General features: G+C 42.1%; 1 protein-coding gene and 1 long non-coding RNA gene across 4 annotated transcripts; both read left to right on the top strand.

Annotated features, from left to right (window-relative positions):
• Positions 1-6851: 6851 nt before the first annotated feature.
• LOC143317677 (uncharacterized) lies at positions 6852-11952 on the top strand. Of its 2 annotated transcripts, XR_013076734.1 has the most exons (5): positions 6852-7271; positions 9168-9243; positions 10152-10286; positions 11570-11771; positions 11911-11952. It is a non-coding gene; the product is annotated as an uncharacterized LOC143317677 (long non-coding RNA). The 2 variants fall into 2 exon arrangements; XR_013076735.1 differs by lacking the exon at positions 6852-7271 and having other exon boundaries at positions 7501-9243.
• A 305-nt stretch (positions 11953-12257) lies between these two features.
• Positions 12258-20654, top strand: LOC143317676 (uncharacterized). 2 transcript variants are annotated; one of them, XM_076725734.1, is made up of 7 exons: positions 12258-12963; positions 13176-13393; positions 14406-14516; positions 14960-15058; positions 15169-15267; positions 15371-15472; positions 20553-20654. In XM_076725734.1, exons 1-2 carry the CDS (start codon positions 12438-12440, stop codon positions 13379-13381), a joined length of 732 nt encoding a protein of 243 aa, XP_076581849.1. In that variant the 5' UTR covers positions 12258-12437; the 3' UTR covers positions 13382-13393; positions 14406-14516; positions 14960-15058; positions 15169-15267; positions 15371-15472; positions 20553-20654. The 2 variants fall into 2 exon arrangements, with proteins under 2 accessions (XP_076581849.1, XP_076581848.1); XM_076725733.1 differs by lacking the exon at positions 20553-20654 and adding an exon at positions 15582-15673.
• Positions 20655-21047: the final 393 nt, after the last annotated feature.

The raw sequence follows: 21047 nt of genomic DNA on the forward strand, positions 1-21047 counted from the left end.
GAAGAGTGTGACATGCATCGCAAATTTGAGGCTCCAAGTCTCAGTTTATTTAGATGACAAAATATATACTGGATATACAATTTGATTTTTAGAAAGTATACAATACCAAAGTGGAAGAAAGTGAAAACATTAACTGTCTTATTGCGCAACACTTTCTGTCGGTGGATAGCCACTTTCCTCTGGACCTCAGACATGAGTCTCTTCAGTTCGTATCCAATTGTAGTGAAGTCTGTCTGCTTGAGCTTACTAGCCTTCTGGAATAAGCTTTCAACGTGTTTGAAGAACTTGATCACTTGGATCAACATAATTTTGATCGTTGTGGGTGCATAGCCCTTCTCAGAGAGGTATGTTGGCCAACTATGGAAAAAAGATTAGAAGTTACAAGTAAGTAAAGTTCCACCATCAGATTCCATATTCCAACTTCTAAATTCTCATCTATTTCAAAACATCATGTATCCTATAAGAATTTGTATTTGTCAGTATTGTGTGCCTGGTTAATACTGAAAAAAGTGATTTTTCGATCAAGAAAAATATTACAATTACAATTAGTCATTTGGCAGACGCTTTTATCCGAAGGAATGTACATATGAATTTACACACCGATGGCACAGCATCAGGGGCAGTTTTGGGGTTCAGTATCTTGCCCTAAGGATACTTCGGCATGTGGACTGCCAAGGCCAGGGATCGAACCACTGACCTCCTGATCGGTGGACGACCGCTCTACCTCCTGAGCCACAGCCGTTATGACGATGAAAAATACTTACGCACGTAACTTGTCCATTTGGTTCAGGAACCTTAGGTCATGGGAGACGTTTCCGGAAGGGATGCCAGCGGCCATGTAGAGGCAAAAGCGACGAGCATGGCTGGACGACTGCTTTGCATTTTCTCTGGCCTTCCTTCCAATCCGTGGCCCCAGGGAAGAAGTGAGGAAGCCTTGCAGAATCTTTTCTGCAGCGACCCCCCGATTGCCCCAAAAAAAGAACAGTAAACATTAGTTGTACAATCCCCAAAACACAAAGGTGAAAAGGAAAAGAATCAAGGAAGTGTAACTCTCTCTCTCCTCACTCCCCCAAATTGCAATTGAGAAGGAAAGGTAAAATTACCGTATAAAGGATCGTTCTTCTTCCCCTCGCTGACATGTTCCCTTTTTTTAACTGATTCAGATGGTTTAGGTGGAATAGTGTTGGGTGTCTGTGTCAGCACTGCCATCACAGAATCCACTTTTTCTTCCAGGTGCTGCAACCTGGAAGTGACTTGCTCCCAGTTGCAGTTGCACGCCTTTGACATGGAAACACTTGAGACTTCATCCTGGCCACTCAAGTGCCCTGGGAGGATGAACGACGAAAACCCACTGTCACTGGACGATGATTGATGGATGGACCCAGGCAGAGCGGTGGAGGGGAGTTGCTGATCCAAAGTTAAAACACCGTAACTGGAAGAGGACTTGCGGAACCCAGAAACAGAGGTGAAAGGAGGTAGGTGACTGGCGGAGGCTACGTTTTCATCAACCACATGATTTCTGACAAGCATTGGGGTGGAACATTTGTCAACAGAATCATTTCTAGTGGGAAGAAGATCATCGTCACTTGAGGCACTACGCAGGGAAAGGAAACTCTCCTGGCTCTCCAGTCCCTCTTGCTCCTGCCTCTCTTCCTCATCAATGGACTCTTCAAAAACCTCGCCACCAGGAAGCGGACAGGCAATCTCTGTAATGAAGCGTACTAGATTTAAATTGGAAACTAAACCCTGTGGTTCCAAATTTCAGTATATATCAAAATAATTTAAAAGTACCATTGTCACTGTGGCACCCCACGTCCAACACGGATACCATGGGCTCTTTGGGATCAGATTTCCGCAGTTCAGCAAAGTCCTTGAGTATGGCTGCTCTTTTAGCCTCCTTCATGATTGGTTCACGTTCCTATTAACAATAACAATGGATTGGCAACTGATCTTGTCTTTTTTGGCAAATTAAAACCAGTTGAATACACTAACCTTTATTGACATAATGCAATGCGCATCTTGTAAATGACGCGGACTAAATTTGTCTTTGTACATAATATGCAGTCCAACCTTTCTGAAGTTCTGCGGTTGGAAATGAAAAATAAATGAGTCCAGGAAATCCATGCAACTAACATAACAGGGTATCTATGAATAAATATGAAAATATATTATATTTTCTCAATCTCACCGTGGATTCCCATATCTCAGGAGAAGATGGAACTCCTCATAATTCGGAATCGTGTGGGATGTGTTCAGGTGTTTCTTTAAGTTACTGTATCTCCCGAAACAAATTCCACATACTCTGTCTGCCTGTGGATTATTACAATATGACACACCAAATTAAGGCTCCACATTCTCAGCAAGTAGGTGGCTGGTAAGTGGTGTCTTAGACTAAAGCCTCTGTTCAGTGGTGGTCTTTGTGGTTTAACATGAATGGCTTCTTTCATTCCATTTTCAAACCATTGGTCTTCCCTTTTGGATAAAAGATGAAACATCTTCTAGAACCACAAACAAAGACCAGTTGCCTCTTAGAAGTGCTTGGAAGTACCATGACCTGGATGAATGAGAATCTTCACAGATGCCTGCTTTGTACCTTTTTCATGCTATCTTGCTGGTTATATTAACATGCTTTGCCATCTATTCTGATAATTTCACAGCTTCTTCTTCCTGACATGCATCCTTGTCTTTATTTCTAACACAACACATGTCCATCAGGTACACTTGTTTTTTGCTTCCTTCCGTTTACGTTGTTAATAACTGTATAAAAAACATTTCCCTAACTAACTAACTAACTAACTATCTCCACGTTCCATATTTCAATCTATGTCACAAAGTGACATAGATTGAAATTTGAAAATATTCCACATTTACATCTATATAATAATGTTATAATGTCCGATACAGAGTGGAATAAAATGTGACTTTTTAACATTCAAAAGTGCATAAAAACACTTTTAAACGTAACATTGTGATGTTACAAACAGAATTAAAGCAAAAACTCACGTTCAAGAGGGTTTTGTAAGAGTAAAATCAATAAATTAAGGAGCTAACTTTTACTCACCATGCCATCAAGATTGCTGCTGCACATCCTATTTCCTGTAGACACAGGAAGTCCAAGAATTAATCTCCTTGCATGCATTATACAATATATGGAAATCTGAAATGTGGATTAAATTTCAACTTGGAAATGATGTAGTTTCTTGTCTGTGTTCTCTGAGTCATGAAGTCCTACTTTAAATCTTTTTACAAAATTATTGAATCTTGAAGTTGTATATATGTGACTGAACCAGAGCATGTGAGCGGAGCGGAGCGTGAGCGAGCGGGGAGCGGAGCTGACAAATTTTGAAAGGAGCGCAGAGCGGGACTTTTTTTTCTAGGATGATTCGGTTGGAGTGGGGCGTTATCCCGCTCCAGTTTCGCTCCGTTACCGCTCACATCACGGACCCGATGTATGCCCAAACATACCCCAGAATGCATCACTTCAGTTTGGCTACTGACAGCAAGATGGAGTTCGCAAAATATTTCAAAAAAGAGGCCGATGTGTATTTAACCAGCTAATTCCATTAGGTAAAATTATTTTCTTAATTTTAAAAGTGTTAACATTTGTGTTTTTTTTCAATAAACATCTTTTAAACTTTATGATGTTCAGTGGCAGAGCTTTGTTAATAAGCTGTCCGAAAAAATTAAATCTAGCCATAGAACATATACTTTGTATTTTCCCAGTCTGCCTCTGATTAGATATAAGGCTTCAGCTAAACATGTAAATTTAATATGCATGCAAACATTTTTGGAGTGGAGCGTGGAGCGAGCGTGGAGCGGAGCGGGATGCAGTCTTGCTGGAGCGCTATGGCTGGGGCGGCGTGTTGCGACTTTGAGCGAGGAGAGAGGGGGACGGCAACCTATGTGAGCAAGGAGCGGGAATTCTCGCCGCTCCACTCCGCTCACATGCTCTGGACTGAACCCTCTTAGAGCTTTACAGTGGGGTTGGTCCCTCATCCATCACTTCCTTCTCCACCAAGCATGACAGAGAATTTCAGTGTCCATAAGTCCTGAACTCTTGAAGTAAGAAAGACACCGAGGACACCGGTGTGTTCAGCACATCAAGGGCTACAAAGGTGTCTTGCTTGTAGCTCCGTCCATTGTTCAGTATTGCCTAGCTTAGGTGTGAAGGTGCGCTTGTCCAGCAGGCCGAGAGCTTTCCGTCGATGTCTTTGTTGATGCTCTGCGACCCATTATGAGCTAGTTTTCGCATCAGGCCTGCTGTGGACAAAGGGTGTGAGAAGCTTACAGCTTTCACGGCCTTAATGATTTAGGTGACCTGCAGAGCTTGGGCAGAAAAAAAAGCGTCAGGGATCTGATTCTGACATATGCGCAAGAGCTCGCTGACAGCTTTCAGGATCACTTGGGCCCGCGCTGGTAGCCCCTAGCGTTGTGGAGTTATGGCCGTTTAACTTTGAAAGGTCAAGAGGTCACTGGATAAAACCTCACGCAGTCTTTTTGGGGTTTACTCGGCCATACGGTGGGATAGAGACTTGGAACCGCTTTGTGGCGAAACCTGGCTTCCCACCGACGAAGGGTGTCGATTTGGGTCCCGCTAACCCCACGGAAAGGGCCCTCGAAAAGGGGCACCCAAAATCGGTAGATGTGAAATTGGAAGAAAGGTATACGTTCCCCTCCCAGCTGAAGAAAAGGAGGAGGGAGTGGGGTGGCGAGGGGGCTTTTGCGTTCACGTCATCGAGGTCTTTCATGCGCACCCCCTCTCGTGTCTCTGTCCCCTTTCGTTCTGGAGTTTGGCCCAGAGTGGCGCCACCAGGTGGTGGGAGACATATGCAGTAGAGCTCGAGGGCTTTCCATTAACGTTGGTCCCACGCCCCCGAGTGCTTCCATCGCTGAGATATACCTGTTAACAAGGCGGAAATTCTCAGCTTTGACGCCCCCTAGCTCCTCACTGCTAGGGCGCAGAGCTTCGGTTTGAAGATGCGCTCGTCCAGCGGGCCGAGAGCTTTCCGTCGATGTCTTTCTTGATGCTCTGCGACCCATTATGAGCTACAACACTTTGTAGTCAGGTCAAGCTGTACTTTTAAGAGTGAAAACGCCTCCGACTGTGTAAAGGTACAAATTGGATTCAACAACATTAAAATAACCTTTAAAGGCAGTTGTATTGGACAAAATTTGGTTGACACTACTTGAAACAGCTTTTGGGCAAAAATTATGACTTTTCATGAATATGTATGATTAAATATGGAAATACCTGAAATGATGGCCTTAACTTATAAAACAGATGAATAAATGGAATTAGACTACTTAAAACCATTTCTGGCAAAAAGTATGACTTTTCGTGAATATTTATAATTAAATATGGAAATACCTGAAATGATGGCCTTAACTTATAAAACAGATGAAAAAATGGAATTCCACTACTTAAAACCGCTTTTGGGTGATAATTATGACTTTTTATGAATATTAATTATATAATCTGGAAATGGCTGAAAAGATGGCATTGATTTAGAAAACTGATGAAAAAATGGAATTCCACTACTTGAAACCGCTCTTGGGTGACAATTGTGACTTTTTATGAATATTAATTACATAATCTGGAAATAGCTGAAAAGATGGCATTGACTTCGAAACTAAATGAAAATATGAAAGTAGACGGATTTTTCTATCAAAACTTGGAATTTTGACATTTATTAGGTGATGCTGCCATCAAGTGGCCACCTAGGTAACATGGAGTAAAACTTGGAGTGAGCAATTTTGACTCCGACTCCAACACTCCATTTTCAATAGTAACAGATGGGCAGAAAATTTGGAAATATGGAGTGAGGCTTGTTTCTATTAATTTCTTATGGGCAAACCCTTACCCAACAACCTGCCTTTTAGATCCAATTCCCACTTCACTTTTAAAAGCATTTTATGGATTCTTCGAGGAACAGTTTTTAAACATTATGAATTGCTCCCTTCAGACGGGTGTCTTCCCCACCGCTTTTAAAACAGCTGTGGTGAAGCCCCTTCTGAAGAAGAGCACTTTAGATCCCAACGTTTTTAATAATTACCATCTTGTATCAAACTTACCCTTTTTAAGTAAAATATTAGAAAAACTGGTTTTTAACCAAGTCACTGACTTTTTAAACAGAAACAACATCTTAGAGAGACATCAGTCTGGTTTTAGGATAAACCACAGTACCGAGACAGCACTTTTAAAGATTTTAAATGACATCAGGTGGAACTTAGATAACAAGAAACTCACAGTCTTGGTTCTACTGGATCTAAGCGCCGCCTTTGATACAGTAGACCATCACATTTTATTAAATAGACTCAGACACCTGGTCGGCCTCTCTGGCACTGTTTTTAACTGGTTCCACTCTTATCTCACAGACCGATGTTTTTATGTAAGTATGGATACTTGTTCCTCAGGAACCCATGAAATTAGGTGTGGGGTTCCCCATGGCTCAATTTTAGGTCCAATTCTTTTTAATCTTTATATGCTTCCTCTCGGAGATGTCATTAGGAGACACGGCATCAGTTTCCATGGCTATGCTGATGACACACAGCTGTACATTGCCTTGTCTCCTGATGATACAGGGCCAATTGATGCCCTTCTTAACTGCATTTTACACTGTAAAAAATGTCCGTAGAAATAACAGAATAACACTGTAAAATCTCAACATTAAAAAACTGTACAGGGTATTACAGCTAAACATTGTTTTCTTTACAGTGTAATTTAGTAAAACTTCAAACTAAATGTTATTGTAAATTTAACATGAACATGTTGTTTTTGAAACACAATGTCGTTGTTAAAATAACTTGTTTGTGTTATTGTGACATATAAATACTGTATTCCAAAAAACAATACAATGCATATTAAATGACAGTAAAATTGTGTTCAAATTACAATTTAATTCTGCAGACTTCAAACATGGATTTCCAAAATGTTGGAAGAAAGGAAGACTGCCACCACTTCAATTTTACCTACTTAACATTTAGCCTAGTTATCCACTTTTTTTTAAGGATATACGTGATTATTTCTTGTTTTGAATCTTCTCTGAACTATACATCATGTGGCTGGCCATAACTGAAAGCATAGGCTAATCAAATCTTTTTTTAATCAAGTTGGGGGATAAAGAAAGAAGTGTTATTTTGTCTGTGAGAACAAAGACTCTGCCCACGTCCAGTCAAACCTTGGGAAGAGAAATCACTACAGAGAAATTTTAAGGCCTAAGCTGCTCTGGACATATTGGGAACTTCTCGTTTAAACCAGCGACAATCTCAAGGTAAGTAAACAATACTAATTTCGTTGAATCCTGCATGGAAAATAATTTTACAGAGACTAGTGCAGCCTGCTTGTTATTCAGATAATTAGACATTTAGGCCTATGTTTTTTTATTTTTTTTAATTAGAAAAAATTCAAAATACAATCTGTACACAGATAATTTGTGGGAAAGAGAAGAAAAAAAAAAAAAAAAAAAAAAAATTAAAACATACAATGAACAATGTCACAATTGGTTTTACAACGAAATCAAGCCAAGGGGGTTACATTTTTTTTATTTAGGCCTATGTTTGCTGGAGATCAGACGACTCAGCATGTCGTGCCTTGCGTGGTGCTGTGACGTCACACGCAAAGCCTCGCGCAACAGGTGCTTCACTTGCTTGCACGCAGATTCTTGTCGTCTCTGGTCAGTGACTGTTTGCTCCTCAGAGTGAAACTTTCCTGTCGGATATCCAACCTAAACACTGTCGTCAAAAGTTAGAAGGTAATCTATACCGAAGAATCACCCTCCCTTTCTGTTCATTCAGAGTTAAAGATAGCTGAAGAGCGGTCGTTTAATATTTTACTCAACGTCAACTTCATGTTACCAGACAGTTTGGTTAGCCAAGCTAGCTAATCAAGTATACCAGCAGAGCTGAGTTAATACAGCTGAAGCATACTCAACCGTCAGGTTAAGTATAAAGCAGTTTATTGTCAAGAAACGGTGTGTTTTCATGTTGTAAATTGTTCTATGAGCGATTACTGTTATCCTTGTGCTGCTAACAGAGCTTTAGCAGCTAAGCTCTCCGCGCCCTTTTCCCAATTCCATTTTGCCGTAGTGGTGCAAATTGAACACCATTGAATCATACTCAATCGTCGGTTAAGTCAAAGTCCAATGTTGTGAAATGATACATCGTGTCTTGATTTTATTTTACACTCGTTGATGGCCAGACAACTATGAAAGTTGGTGCATTTGCTTACTGTTGGCAGATAAGAGTTTTTTTTTTTGCCTGTTTCAAGCTCCCCTTGCCATGATTCGTTTGTCGTTTTTGCGGGAGAACATTGCAAACGTTGAGGGGTTATGTGTTGCATTTAGGATTCACAGAAGCGAGCCACACTGTGTTCATGTTGTGAAACGATACATCGTGTCTTAATTTTATTTTACACTCGTTGATGGACAGCTATCAATGTTGGTGCATTTTTTTTTGCTTTTGACTGTTGGCAGATAAGAATTGTTTCGCCTGTTTCAAGCTCCCCTTGCCATGATTCGTTTGTCGTTTTTGCGGGAGAACATTGCAAACGTTGAGGGGTTATGTGTTGCATTTAGGATTCACAGAAGCGAGCCACACTGTGTTCATGTTGTGAAACGATACATCGTGTCTTAATTTTATTTTACACTCGTTGATGGACAGCTATCAATGTTGGTGCATTTTTTTTTGCTTTTGACTGTTGGCAGATAAGAATTGTTTCGCCTGTTTCAAGCTCCCCTTGCCATGATTCGTTGTCGTTTTTGCGGGAGAACCTTGCAAACGTTGATGGGTTATGTGTTGCATTGTAGGATTCACAGAAACGAACCACGCTGTGTCTTCAGGTGTGAGAGTACTAGTTGCAGGCAGACATTTTGCACATATGCATCATTTAAGTCTCACTTCTATAGGAAGCACAATGCCACAACGTCGTCTGTTAATGCCAACACAGCCATTGTGTCTAATTTTGTGTGCGCTGTGTCACTTTGCTCAGACCGATTTCAGACTGTGCAGGAACTTCTTGTACACTTAAAAAAACATTTAGTGGAGGGAAGATCTGTTAAGTGTCCAGTGGCAGGTTGTCAAAACACATTTACTGTGAGGTCATCATTTGCAGTGCACTTGTCTAGGAAACATCCAGACTGTTCAGTGAATAACATAAATGATCTTTACAGAGAAATCACACCGCAGTCCTCTGCCACGGCTTGTGAAGAGGTTTCGCAGACGGTGGATGAGGCAGCAGATCTATCAGTAAGTACTGAACCGACACAGGTTTTCAATGAAATCTTTCTTAGGAGTGTTTGCCTGTTCTATTTAAAACTACAAGGTCAACTGCTGCTTCCAGATTCAACAATACAAATAATTGTTGAAGAGATGCAAAATCTACATGAATTAGGACTTGATTACACTTTGAGCAAATTACACTCTGTCATGAAAGATGAGTTAAATCTTACTGATGATGTGATGGGGAAAGTCTCTGATTGTATTAAGGATTCTGATCTGTTCTCCTCATCTCATAAAGGCCCACTGAGAACAGCCTACACGAGAGCTCAGGCATTCAAACGGATGTTCAAATATGTAGAGCCCAAAGTAGTAAGATTAGGATATGATGATGATATGAGACAAAGAAATGCTTATTACATACCTGTAAAGCAAACAGTGACTAACTTACTAGAATCACAATTTTGGAAACATTCTGTGTTGCAACAGACTACTGAAACAGATGCATGTTTCCTTGGTGACACTTGTGATGGACAGGCCTTCAAGTCCAATCCGTTCTTCATTGCAAACCCAGGAGGCCTGCAGGTTATTTTGTACCAAGATGCATTTGAAGTAGTCAATCCTCTCGGCTCAGCAAAAAAAAAGCACAAAGTTCTCGCTGTTTATCTTTCTGTTGCGAATTTGCCAGTTCATGTGCAATCCAACACAGATCACATGTCCCTAGTCTTGTTGTGTGGAGAAAATGATCTAAAAAAGTTTGGATGTGCCAAAGTATTTGCTGACCTGATCTCGGATTTGTCAGATTTAGCAGAAAATGGAGTGACTGTAGGAGGGGAAACTGTCCTTGTACTGTCTTTGTACTGTATAGCTGGGGATAATTTAGGGTCACATGGCATTGGAGGGTTTAACGAAAATTTCACGTCTTGTTATTTTTGCAGGTACTGTGAGGTAACCAGAGACGAATTTAAGAAAGAACCCAATCTTTGCGGCCAGCAAAGAACTGCTGATTCCTATGACGCTGCTGTCGCCGCTCTGTCTGAGGAGAACAGAGACGTCAAAGGAATAAAACTGAGGTCAGTTTTCAATGATGTGCCAAACTTTCATGTATGCCAACCTGGGCTCCCACCATGTTTAGGCCATGACATTTTTGAGGGCGTGTTGTCCTCTGACCTTGGTCTGTATTGAATTATTTCATCAAGACCAAGAAGTGGTTCACATATACCCTTTTGAACAGGCGAATCAAACAATTCCAGTTCAAAGGTTCAGATGCTCTCTCCAAGCCTTGCACTGTCCAGTCTGGTGCACTCAAACTCTCTGGTAACGCGATCCAGAATTGGAATTTTTTGAGGTTGTTACCTGTTCTAATTGGCGACAAGGTGCAAAATGCTGATGATGACGTGTGGCAGTTGACTCTCCTGCTCAAAGATATTGTTGATCTAGTTTGTGCGCAAAAGATTTCAGTGTCACAGATAGCTTACCTTGAAATCATAGTTCAGGAATATCTGGATTCAAGGACATGTTTGTTTCCTCATAGTACTCTCAAACCGAAACACCATTACATGAGACATTATCCCTCACTAATCCTGAAATTTGGCCCCCTTATTCGACTGTGGACGATGCGTTTTGAAAGCAAACATAGCTATTTCAAGTGATGTGCCAGACATTTGAAAAACTTCAAGAACATTTGCCTCACTCTTTCTGAGAGGCATCAGATGTTCCAGGCATATGTCTCGGCAGGACCAGGATCTAGTGAGGTACTACAAATTAAAAATGGTTGCGCTTTTATTCCCAACCTTTACAGTGAAGCTGTCATTCATGCTGCTTCTGAATTTGGATTTTCAGAAAGGGATACTGTTGTCTCAACAGAAATTCAGTACAGAGGTACAACCTACAAGAAAGGGGATTTTTTGGTCTTAAACGAGTCTCTGGAATTTGGGAAGATTATCAGAATTCTAACTAAGGATGATGCTGTGTATGTTCTTATGGACTTGCACAAATCCGTCTTCCTTCCCAAATACCATCTGTATGCCATTAGACCGCAAAGTACAGCAATGAAGTGTGTGAACATACAGGCCTTGCTAGATTTTTACCCACTGACTTCATACACCATCGATGCACACAGAGTCATCCCACTGAAACACAGCGTTTTGTCCATGTGATTTTTGCAATGTCTGAATGATGAGTTTTATGTAGTTCTATTTTTTGATTTTCAATGTCTGTAGTCATATTGGGCACAACTTTAACTTCAATATGAATTAGTCCCAAACTACAATGTTCTGAAGTAAATGTAGTAAATCAGTAAATCGGCTACATTTTGTAAATATTTACTTATGCATCTTAAATGAAATTTGTACAGATGTCCAAATCATTTCTACATTCTGCCATCACGGAGGCCTTGCCTGACCTGCCAGATGCTACAAGGGAGATCTTGGAGGAAACTCTCCAATCTCTGGGGGTAGAGACCCCTGATGACTTCCAGTTTTTGAAAGAAGATGATTTGTTGTCAGCCCTGAGGCCCATACAAGCCAGGAAGCTGGTTGCTGCATGGAGTCTGAAATGTAAGTTTAACGTCATTGTTCAGCATCCTGACTGCTTGGTGGTTTTATGATGTGATCTGTTCTCAACATTGTTATGAAGCTCAATTAAAATGTAAAACCATTCATGTTATGTCTGTTTCGTGTATGTGCATTTGTAAAGGTCCGGCCCAAGAAAGTGGTTGCCTTACTGCCTCACCAGGACCCTCCCAATCCATGATGTCTCTGTCGCCAACGTCATCGTCGTCCAGCAGCTGTCAGAGCCCAAGTGGCAGTTTTCCAGAGTCATTCACAATACCATGGGGACAGTTCCCAGAGGCGTTGACACAGGCTTTGGAGAGGGAAAGGCGTCCAAATCCAAGTCTGAGGAAAGAGATGGTCAGAATTGTGGTCCGTGAAATGATGAAAGTAACCACGTCTTTAAGCAAGAAGAATGCTGCTGATGTGGCTAAGAAATTGGTGGCTAAATACCCCAAGTCCCTTCAAGATGTGATTGAGGGTAACGTAATTGGCACAGGGTATGGCTCCCTCGTGAAACAAATTCAAAATCGGATCGAAAATGTGAAAAGACCTACAACACCAAAAATTAAAAAAAGAAAATCACATGACTCTGACACTGACGAAGTCCCACCTGAAAAACGTGCAGCGATTCAAGACACCTATGGGTGCATCCGTTGGCATGTGAAGTTTATGCCCCTTGGGGAAACGGCCGAAACCCAGCAGCAGAAGAAAGATGAGCTTAAAAATCTGTTCAGCCAGAATCAACAAAGCCCAGGTCCTTTGAAAATGCTGATGAAGTCCACATTCTACAGCCAGCGAAAAGACGTGAACCAAGGGAAAGACATGAAGTACCTCCAGGAAAACTGGCCATATTGGTTTCATGAAATTGGCATGAATGTTCACTTCAACGAGCTCACTGGAGTTGACCTGAAGGAAACCTTCTTGAAAAATGTGGAACAGAAGGGGGAACGGCTCTTGCACTTCATGAAGACAGTTGCTGTCAACAAATCCAAAAGATTCTACCAAGCTGCAACAAAGCTACAGATTATGATGGGAGAACAGGCAGTCAGCACACAGGTCACAGAGATGGTGCTGCTTCTTCTGGCTTATTTTGACAAGAGAGATGATGTGATGTTCCATTACGTGGAGGACACTTGCCTGGCTGGAGAAGTGGTCATGGACCGAGTTCCCTTGACTCCAACGATTGTTGTATGTGGTAAGTTAACCTTACTTACCTGAGTTGAAGAGTAAAGCCTGACACATACCATGGATGTTGACTATAATGAATTCACCCCTTTTTTTTCTGATGGTGTGGGTTTCTTGGTACATACTTGTTTTCACCCTTGATACATGAGTTAGTGACTGACATGTGAAAATGTAAACTTAATTTCTGGATTATTTTAATTTTCTTTCTTTTTTTCTTTTAAGGACAATCCTGCTTTTCTTCCAGAAGGATGATGCTGTGTGTGGATCACGTCATCGTCAACGAGAACATCTCTTCCTTCATCTCCTCCTTGTGCATGATGTTTGGCTCGTATTACTGCTTCAACATCCATTACCCAACTGCACTTGCATCAACCCTGGAGTTTCTGGAGTTACAGAGGTGCTGCCCTCGCACTGTGTTCCTATCTTGAAGAACTAGACAGGTAGCTAACAGTAGAATGATTGCATGTTTGGAAGTGCTTTTATCCTTTTCTTATTCAGTACATTCACTCTCTACAACTGCAAGAAAATAAGAAACGTGCATACATTTGACGTACTAAATTAATCACCCACAACATAAATCCACATCACAATCATGGCCCCGTGTTGAAATCTATTTCTTTCTTGTGAATGAACTGGTAAAGTTGCCACTTTCTGTAGCCTAGTCAGTTGTGTCTCACCTTGGCTATAGCCTACGTTATCATTTTCATCTTCTGAGAGAGTAAAAGCATCAGAGCGAAGAGCAGCACCACTAATGTCTCCATATACTCCATGTTTATTTACCGGCCACTTCTTTTCTCGCCACCCACGTCTGAGTAGCCGGTTAGTAATGGAAACGCAGGCTGACTCGAGACCACAACTCAGTTCGAGTTAAAACTTTGAATAGAAGGCAGAATGGGGCCAATCTCCCCCAGGCAGATTACTAACCAACCCATTAATGTATGGTTTGAATGGTATTATTGACTTTTCTTAAATAGTAGAGACCCAAATTTCTACCTGATTTTCCTTGTGATACAGTAGAAATGTGTAACATGTTTTGAACTTGTATAGGGGAAGCCAATTATATCACTCAAACCATACATGTTCTGCTTCAGTCCTCTACTGTGGATGTGCAAAGACAGAGCTCATGAAGAGTTATGTTCCTGTAATTTGCAATTTATGGAAATGGAAATGCATTATCTATCTCGAACATGTCATGCGAAATGTTAACGTTCTGATTCATGTTGAGCAAAAAAAAAGAAAAGAAAAGAAAAGAAAAAAGACAGTGTCTCTGGAGGCCCCTTTGCTCCCTGCCTACCAATAAAGTATTAATTAAAGGAAAACTGTAACCTCACACTTATCCTTTCCTTTGTTGTTGTGGAGGCAGTTGTATCATGTATTTGTGTTTGTTTATTATATACATGTGTTTCCTCTGTCTTCTCTGTATTCCTACATGTTTCTTCTCTATAAATCCAGAGAGGGGGACCAAAGTGGAGCGAACCAGTGCTACGCGATTGCATGTTAATGCCAGAGTCCTGATGTTGATTCAGGACCTCTCAGACCACGAATGGCGATCTATTTAAAAAGGTACTAGTGCTAGTGCAACTACGTTCTTTGATTATTGACTGACTTTACAAATGAAATTAATGGGAGAGACAGTGGGAACAGTAACTGTACTGTACTGTTGCTATTGTCCTACTCATTGTCTCGGGACAGTGCCAATTGTCCAGAGACGGCAACGCACTCTACCACGATGCTACGCATTATCCCGAGACAATCAGGCACTGCCCCCGTCCTGAGACAGCCAGGTATTGTCCCCGGGGCAACCAGGTCCTGTCCAGGGGAGCGATGCACTGTCCTAAGAGAGTTGGGCACAGTGCCTGACTGTCCCAGGACAGACAGTGCTGGCTGTCTCAGGACAGTGCCTAGTGTCCAGACAGTTCATACTGCAGCAACAGTACAGCAGTTATTGTTTCCAATGCTACTGATTAATTGAGATTATTGTGTGTGTGTGTGTCTTTATTCCCTAGGTGTCCTTTGAGTGACCACAGCAGTGGATGTTTCCCTAGATGTTCTTCAGGGTGTTGTTCTAGATGTTCCAGCCCATGATTGGTGAGCCATTTAAAAAGGTAGGCATGTGATACTGCTACTGCTACTGTTGTCTTTGATTATTGACTAACTTAACAAATGAAACTAATGGAGATCCTGTTTGTGTTTCTTTCTCTTCTCTATTCCTTAGGTGTCCTTTGAGTGACCACAGCAGTGGATGTTTCCCTAGATGCTCTTCAGGGTGTTGTTCTAGATGTTCCAGCCCATGATTGGCGAGCCATTTAAAAAGGTGGGCGTGTGATACTGCTACTGTCATCTTTGATTATTGACTGACTTAACAAATAAAACTAATGAATATCCTGTATGTGCTTCTTTCTCTTCTCTTCCCATAGGTGTTCCTTTGAGTGACCAAAATACGGGGGTCCTAGTTCAACTGAGGCAAGACTTCTAACTTCTAGATGTTCCCATCCATGATTGGCGAGCCATTATTAAAGGTGGGTGTGATAGTGTTACTGCTACTGTTGTCTTTGATTATTGACTAACTTAACAAATGAAACTAAGGGAGATCCTGTATGTGCTTCTTTCTCTTCTCTATTCCCTTAGGTGTTCCTTTGAGTGACCACAGCATTCATATCTCCACTGTTTTCAAAAATAAACTTGCATTCTTTAGAATGATTCATTGACTAACGAGTGGTTTGTTAACAGCCTATCTTCAAATTAACATTTAGAAGTAATTTGAAGCACTGCGGATAAAAAGTAAAACTGTATTTCATGCGTACATGTCCTGTTGATGTTACGGATAAAAACTGGTAGCTGTGGTTGCCAGAATAATCCTGTTAAAAATGCAGTTCATACTGTATGTAAACATTACAGAACAACTTGTACATTTTACATCCTAAAACTGCTTATTTTACATGACCCGTTGTTTTTATGGATAAAAACTGGCAACAGTGGTTGCCAGAATAATCCTGTAATAAATACAGTACATACTGTATGTAAACATTACTGAACAACTTGTAAATTTTACATTCTAAAACTGCTTATTTTACATTGAATCCTGCTGAAATGTTCATGAAGTCATTGTTAATTGTACATTGAATATCCGTAAAATAAACAATTATGTATTGATTATTGTACATTGCATACCTGTAAAATTTACATTTAGTTATCATTAATGTTACATGGAATCCCAGTGAAATGCACTAGTTATTCTGTAATGCTGTTTACGTTTTATTGTATTTTTAACAAGATTATTCTGGCAACCACTGTTGCCAGTATTTTTCCGTAAAAACAACGGATTTTTTTTTACAGTGTAGATATCAAGTCATGGATGGCAGGGAATTTCCTACAGCTCAACCAGGACAAAACAGAGGTTTTAGTTATAGGTCCTGAAGGCCAGACTGAGAAACTTTTACCAAAACTACAAGATTTTAAACCAACCCAATCTGTAAAAAACCTGGGCGTGATTTTTGACTCTGAGCTGACTTTTATCCCACATATCAAAAATATAACAAAGATAGGCTTTTATCATCTTAAGAACATAGCCAGAGTCTGCCCGTTTCTCTCTCAGGCCAGCACAGAGGTGCTAATGCATGCTTTTATTTCCTGTCGTTTAGACTACTGTAATGCCCTGCTCTCTGGTCTTCCTAAAAAGAGTATTTCATACCTCCAATTGCTGCAAAACTCAGCCGCACGCGTGCTGACAAAGACCAGAGGGCGGGCCCACATTACACCAGCTTTACAGTCGCTGCATTGGCTCCCTGTCCGCTTCAGGGTCGATTTTAAGGTTCTTTTACTAGTTTTTAAATGTCTTAACGGGCTTGCGCCCTCTTACTTATCTGACCTGCTTTTACCATATCAACCCTCGCGGACCCTGAGGTCCTCCAACACCGGCCTTTTATCCATACCAAAAGCCAGAACAAAAACACATGGTGAGACGGCATTTAGCCACTATGCCCCACGCCTGTGGAACAGCCTGCCGGAGGGCCTCAGGACTGCAGAGACTGTTGACATTTTTAAAAAAAGGTTAAAGACACACCTTTTTAATCAGGCTTTTAATTGACTTCAAATTCTTCTTATGTTTTTATCAGTTATCTTATGTTAATGTCTTTTATTCTGATGTCCTATATTTTGCATTATTTTACCCTATTTTATCTACTTTATTTATTATCTTATGAAATTCTCTTCTTTTAACTGTTTAATTTATTTTTTTATTTTTTACTTTAATTCCAGTATTTCCTCTGGGGGGTACTCCACACTGAGAGTTGTGTCTGGTCTGCTCCGGGGGTGCTGTCCTCAGGCCCCATTGGCCCGGCTGGTGGGGGGGCTCCCTACCTTGGTGTGGGGACTCACCGGTACGTCAGGGTCGGTGGGGCCCGGGTGCCGGTGCCCCCTGTGCTCATAGCCCGTGATGACTCCTCTCGGTGTGGACGGCCCCAAAGGTGGCATTCTCCTCAATCCTCAGTGCCTTGCATGTCTCATTACTCCTGCTACTGTCTGTGGTGAGAATGTGTGCTTGTGTGTGTGTGTGTTTCTGTGTGTGTGTATGCATGTGGTTGAGGGTGTGTGTTAGTACATAGGGGGGGTGGGAGGGTTGGGTTTTTCGTGTTATTCTGTTTTTATTTATATTGTTTTTAACTCTTGTAAAGCACTTTGTGTTGCACTATGTATGAAAAGTGCTATATAAATAAAGTTTGATTTGATTTGATTTGTTAGGCTGGGTTGAGGGATCAGAGGAGAGAGAGGAGGGGTGAGGGGGGTATTTTCTTAATTTAGGCATTATGTTTAGTATTTCTTTAGCTAATTAGGTATTTTCTTTAAACTGTATCAGTATTTGGGTTATTTGTATTGTTTGTCAATTGTAAATATTGTTTAATTGTATATATGTTTTAGAATCAGGGGGAGTGTTATTATGATTGGGCTGGTGTGGGAGGAGACTTAGGGGGTAGAAAGGCCAGGTGAGAGGAGCAGTGAGTGTGTGTGAAGGTGGGGGACAGGTTGTGTCTTCTCTCCTCTCCTCTGCTGGGCTGATTACTGGAGCGTTTGCACCTGCCCACCTTCTTTGTCTTTTGGAAGCTGCTGCATGTGTGTAGGACTCTGTACCCTGACTTTTGGACATTCAGTAAAGAGAAAAAAAAAGCCAGAGCTCTGGAACGCAAATCCTGTTGTCTCATGCTTTTTTTTGTTGCCATCTTGCTCTACACCCTTCTGCCATCGGTGGTCCATCCAGCAAGTAGGGGGTTTTACCACCCAAATCCTACAGCCGCTCTTTCTACTTACCAGTTTACCATCAAGTACAGAGCAGGGCAGGCCAACCGCGATGCAGACAGGTTATCCCGGCGGCCTCAAGGTCCACCCCTTGAGGATGAAGCTTTCCCTAAAGAAAGAGAGAGAATAGAGGACATGAGAAAAACGACTCATAGAGACAGGAGGTGACATGGGTAATGAAGTGTTCACTGCATTATGTCAGCATCATCTTGTGATGTTTAAAGGTGAACACTGTCATCATTCAGAGCAACCTGTCGTTGCAGAGTCTCTTGTTCAGAGCAACCTGTCGTTGCAGAGTCTCTTGTTGTCGACCCTTCTATAGTGCCTGATGTTTTCGGTGAGGACACTTTACCATCCATGACTAATTCTGACTGGTGGAATGCTCAAAATAATGATCCATCTATCTCACGTGTCATCACCTTTGTGAGAAGAGCTGTAAAACCCAGTTTCAGAGAGACAAACCTTGAACACCATGATGTCAAACTTCTTCTCAGGGAATGGAAAAAACTCGAACTCAGGGATGATGTCCTCAAACTTCAAACTTCAAACTTTATTTATTTATATGGCACTTTTCATACTTAAAAAGCAACACAAAGTGCCTCACAGAGGCTAAAAACAACAGAGAAGAAAACCCAGCCCTCCCGCCCCCATAACTACATACAGAAACACACACACAGACACACACGCACACGCACCCATACGGATAAGATAAGTAGTAAGCCACCTTTGGGGGCCATCCACACTGAGAGGGCCCCCGGCTCATGACCGGGGGGCGCCGCCCGAGACCACCCCGACCCAGGCAGACAGAAGGCCCCACACCAAGGTGCGGAGGCCTCCAGCCATCCAGGCCAGAGCCGTCCCCTCAGCAGCGCCCCCATCAGTAGGCCAGAAGCAGTTCCCAGTGAGGGGGGCCCCCCATGAGGAAACGCTTGACCTAAAAACCAAGGACCCCATGAGGAAACACTGGAGCTAAAAACCAAGGGACTAAGACATAAACATAAAATTAAATAAAATGAGTAAATGAACAGGAACAGGAAGTGGTCTGAGCAAGGCGATCTTGTCTATCAGTTGGTCTTACCTGAGCAGTTCAGAGAGAGGGCACTGCAGGGAGTGCATAATGATGTTGGCCATCTTGGTTCTGAGCGTGCACTTCATCTTGCTCGTGCCAGGTTCTACTGGCCACGGATGGCCGGAGACATTGAGGAGAAGTGCAAAAGGTGCGACCGTTGTTTCAGGAGGAAGGCTGTGCCTCAAAAGGCCGCGCCTTTGGAGAATGTTTCCGCTACTTACCCGCTTGAGCTTCTTTGTATGGATTATCTATCTCTTGAGCCAGATAACAGAGACACGAGAAACATTTTAGTCATCACTGACCACTTTACAAAATTTGCTGTGGCAGTGCCAACTAAAGATCAGAAAGCCAGAACTGTTGCAAAGGCTCTATGGGAAAACTTTATTGTTCACTACGGGTTTCCCAGTCGTCTGCTCAGCGACCAGGGCAGAGACTTTGAATCTAAAATAATCAGAGAACTCTGCACACTGATAGGAACAGACAAAGTCCGTACCACCCCATACCATCCCTGGGGAAACCCAGTGGAATGGTTTAACCGGACTCTCCTTGGTATGCTAGGGACCCTGGAAGAGAGAGACAAATACCATTGGAGAGATTTTGTCAAACCCTTGGTCCACGCATACAATTGCATGAGAAATGATACAACAGGCTATTCCCCTTATGAACTAGTGTTTGGTAGGCAGCCCAGACTGCCAATTGATCTAGTCCTGGGAATCCACCCTGATATGGGGAACCACAAGACCCACTCAGAGTATGTTAAGGGCCTTCGTCAACGCCTACAAGAGAGCTACTCATTAGCTACTAAAAACTTCCAGAAGATGGGAGGGAAGAACAAAGCTAGGTTTGACAAGAGGGTCAGAGCAGCTGAACTCTTAGAGGGAGATAGGGTCTTAGTGAGAAACGTGAATATCAGGGGGAAACACAAACTGGCAGATCGGTGGGAACAGAAGATCCATGTTGTTGTCAGACGGATTAGAGACAGTCCCGTTCATGTAGTTAAACCTGAAACAGGGGAGGGGCTGCACCGCACGTTGCATAGAGATCTTCTTCTGCCGTGCGGGTTCCTACCTGTGACAGAGATCAAAGAGCACAGTTCTCCCACTGACACATCAAAGAAGATGAGACTGAGGGACAAAACGACAAGAGACACACAAGGGGATGTCATAGTGTGTACTTGTTTTGTTTTGTTTTTCATTGCATGTTGGCTAATGGCTCTCTCTCTCTCTCCTCGCCTGCAGTGGAGGTGTGGCCTGGTGGTGCTGCGGGTCTCCAACACACCTGGGGCAGATCTCCACTGATTGCGCCTTCACTTAAGCAGCTTGGCAGCGTTGCCACGCTGCCAGATTGTTGATGCTTTTCGCTGAGACTCTCCAGCCATTCTGTTCCTATCGTTGCGCCTTAGCCTGTTTCCCTAGACTTGTCTTGTCGCTATTTGAGCTGTGCCTAGTTGCACTAGTTTAGTTTGTTTCTGTATTTTCTGGTAGTGATACTCTTGGTTGTTCGTAGTCCTTAGCTCGCCACGGTGTAGTGATCGCTTTCTTAGTTTGGCTGATTTTATGTTCTTTGAGCAATTAGTATTTCCTTTGTTTTTGCTAGAGTTATTGTTTTCTCCTACCCGCTCGCCACGGTGTAGTGACGCTTTTGTTTTATTGGGCTGATTTTGTGTTTGGGGTTTTCTTTGCATTATTGTTATTAAAGTCTTTGTTGATTTCAACTCCTGGTTTTCCGGCTGT

This window comes from Chaetodon auriga, unplaced genomic scaffold (genome assembly GCF_051107435.1).
Source record: "Chaetodon auriga isolate fChaAug3 unplaced genomic scaffold, fChaAug3.hap1 Scaffold_134, whole genome shotgun sequence".
Lineage (NCBI taxonomy): Eukaryota > Metazoa > Chordata > Actinopteri > Chaetodontiformes > Chaetodontidae > Chaetodon > Chaetodon auriga.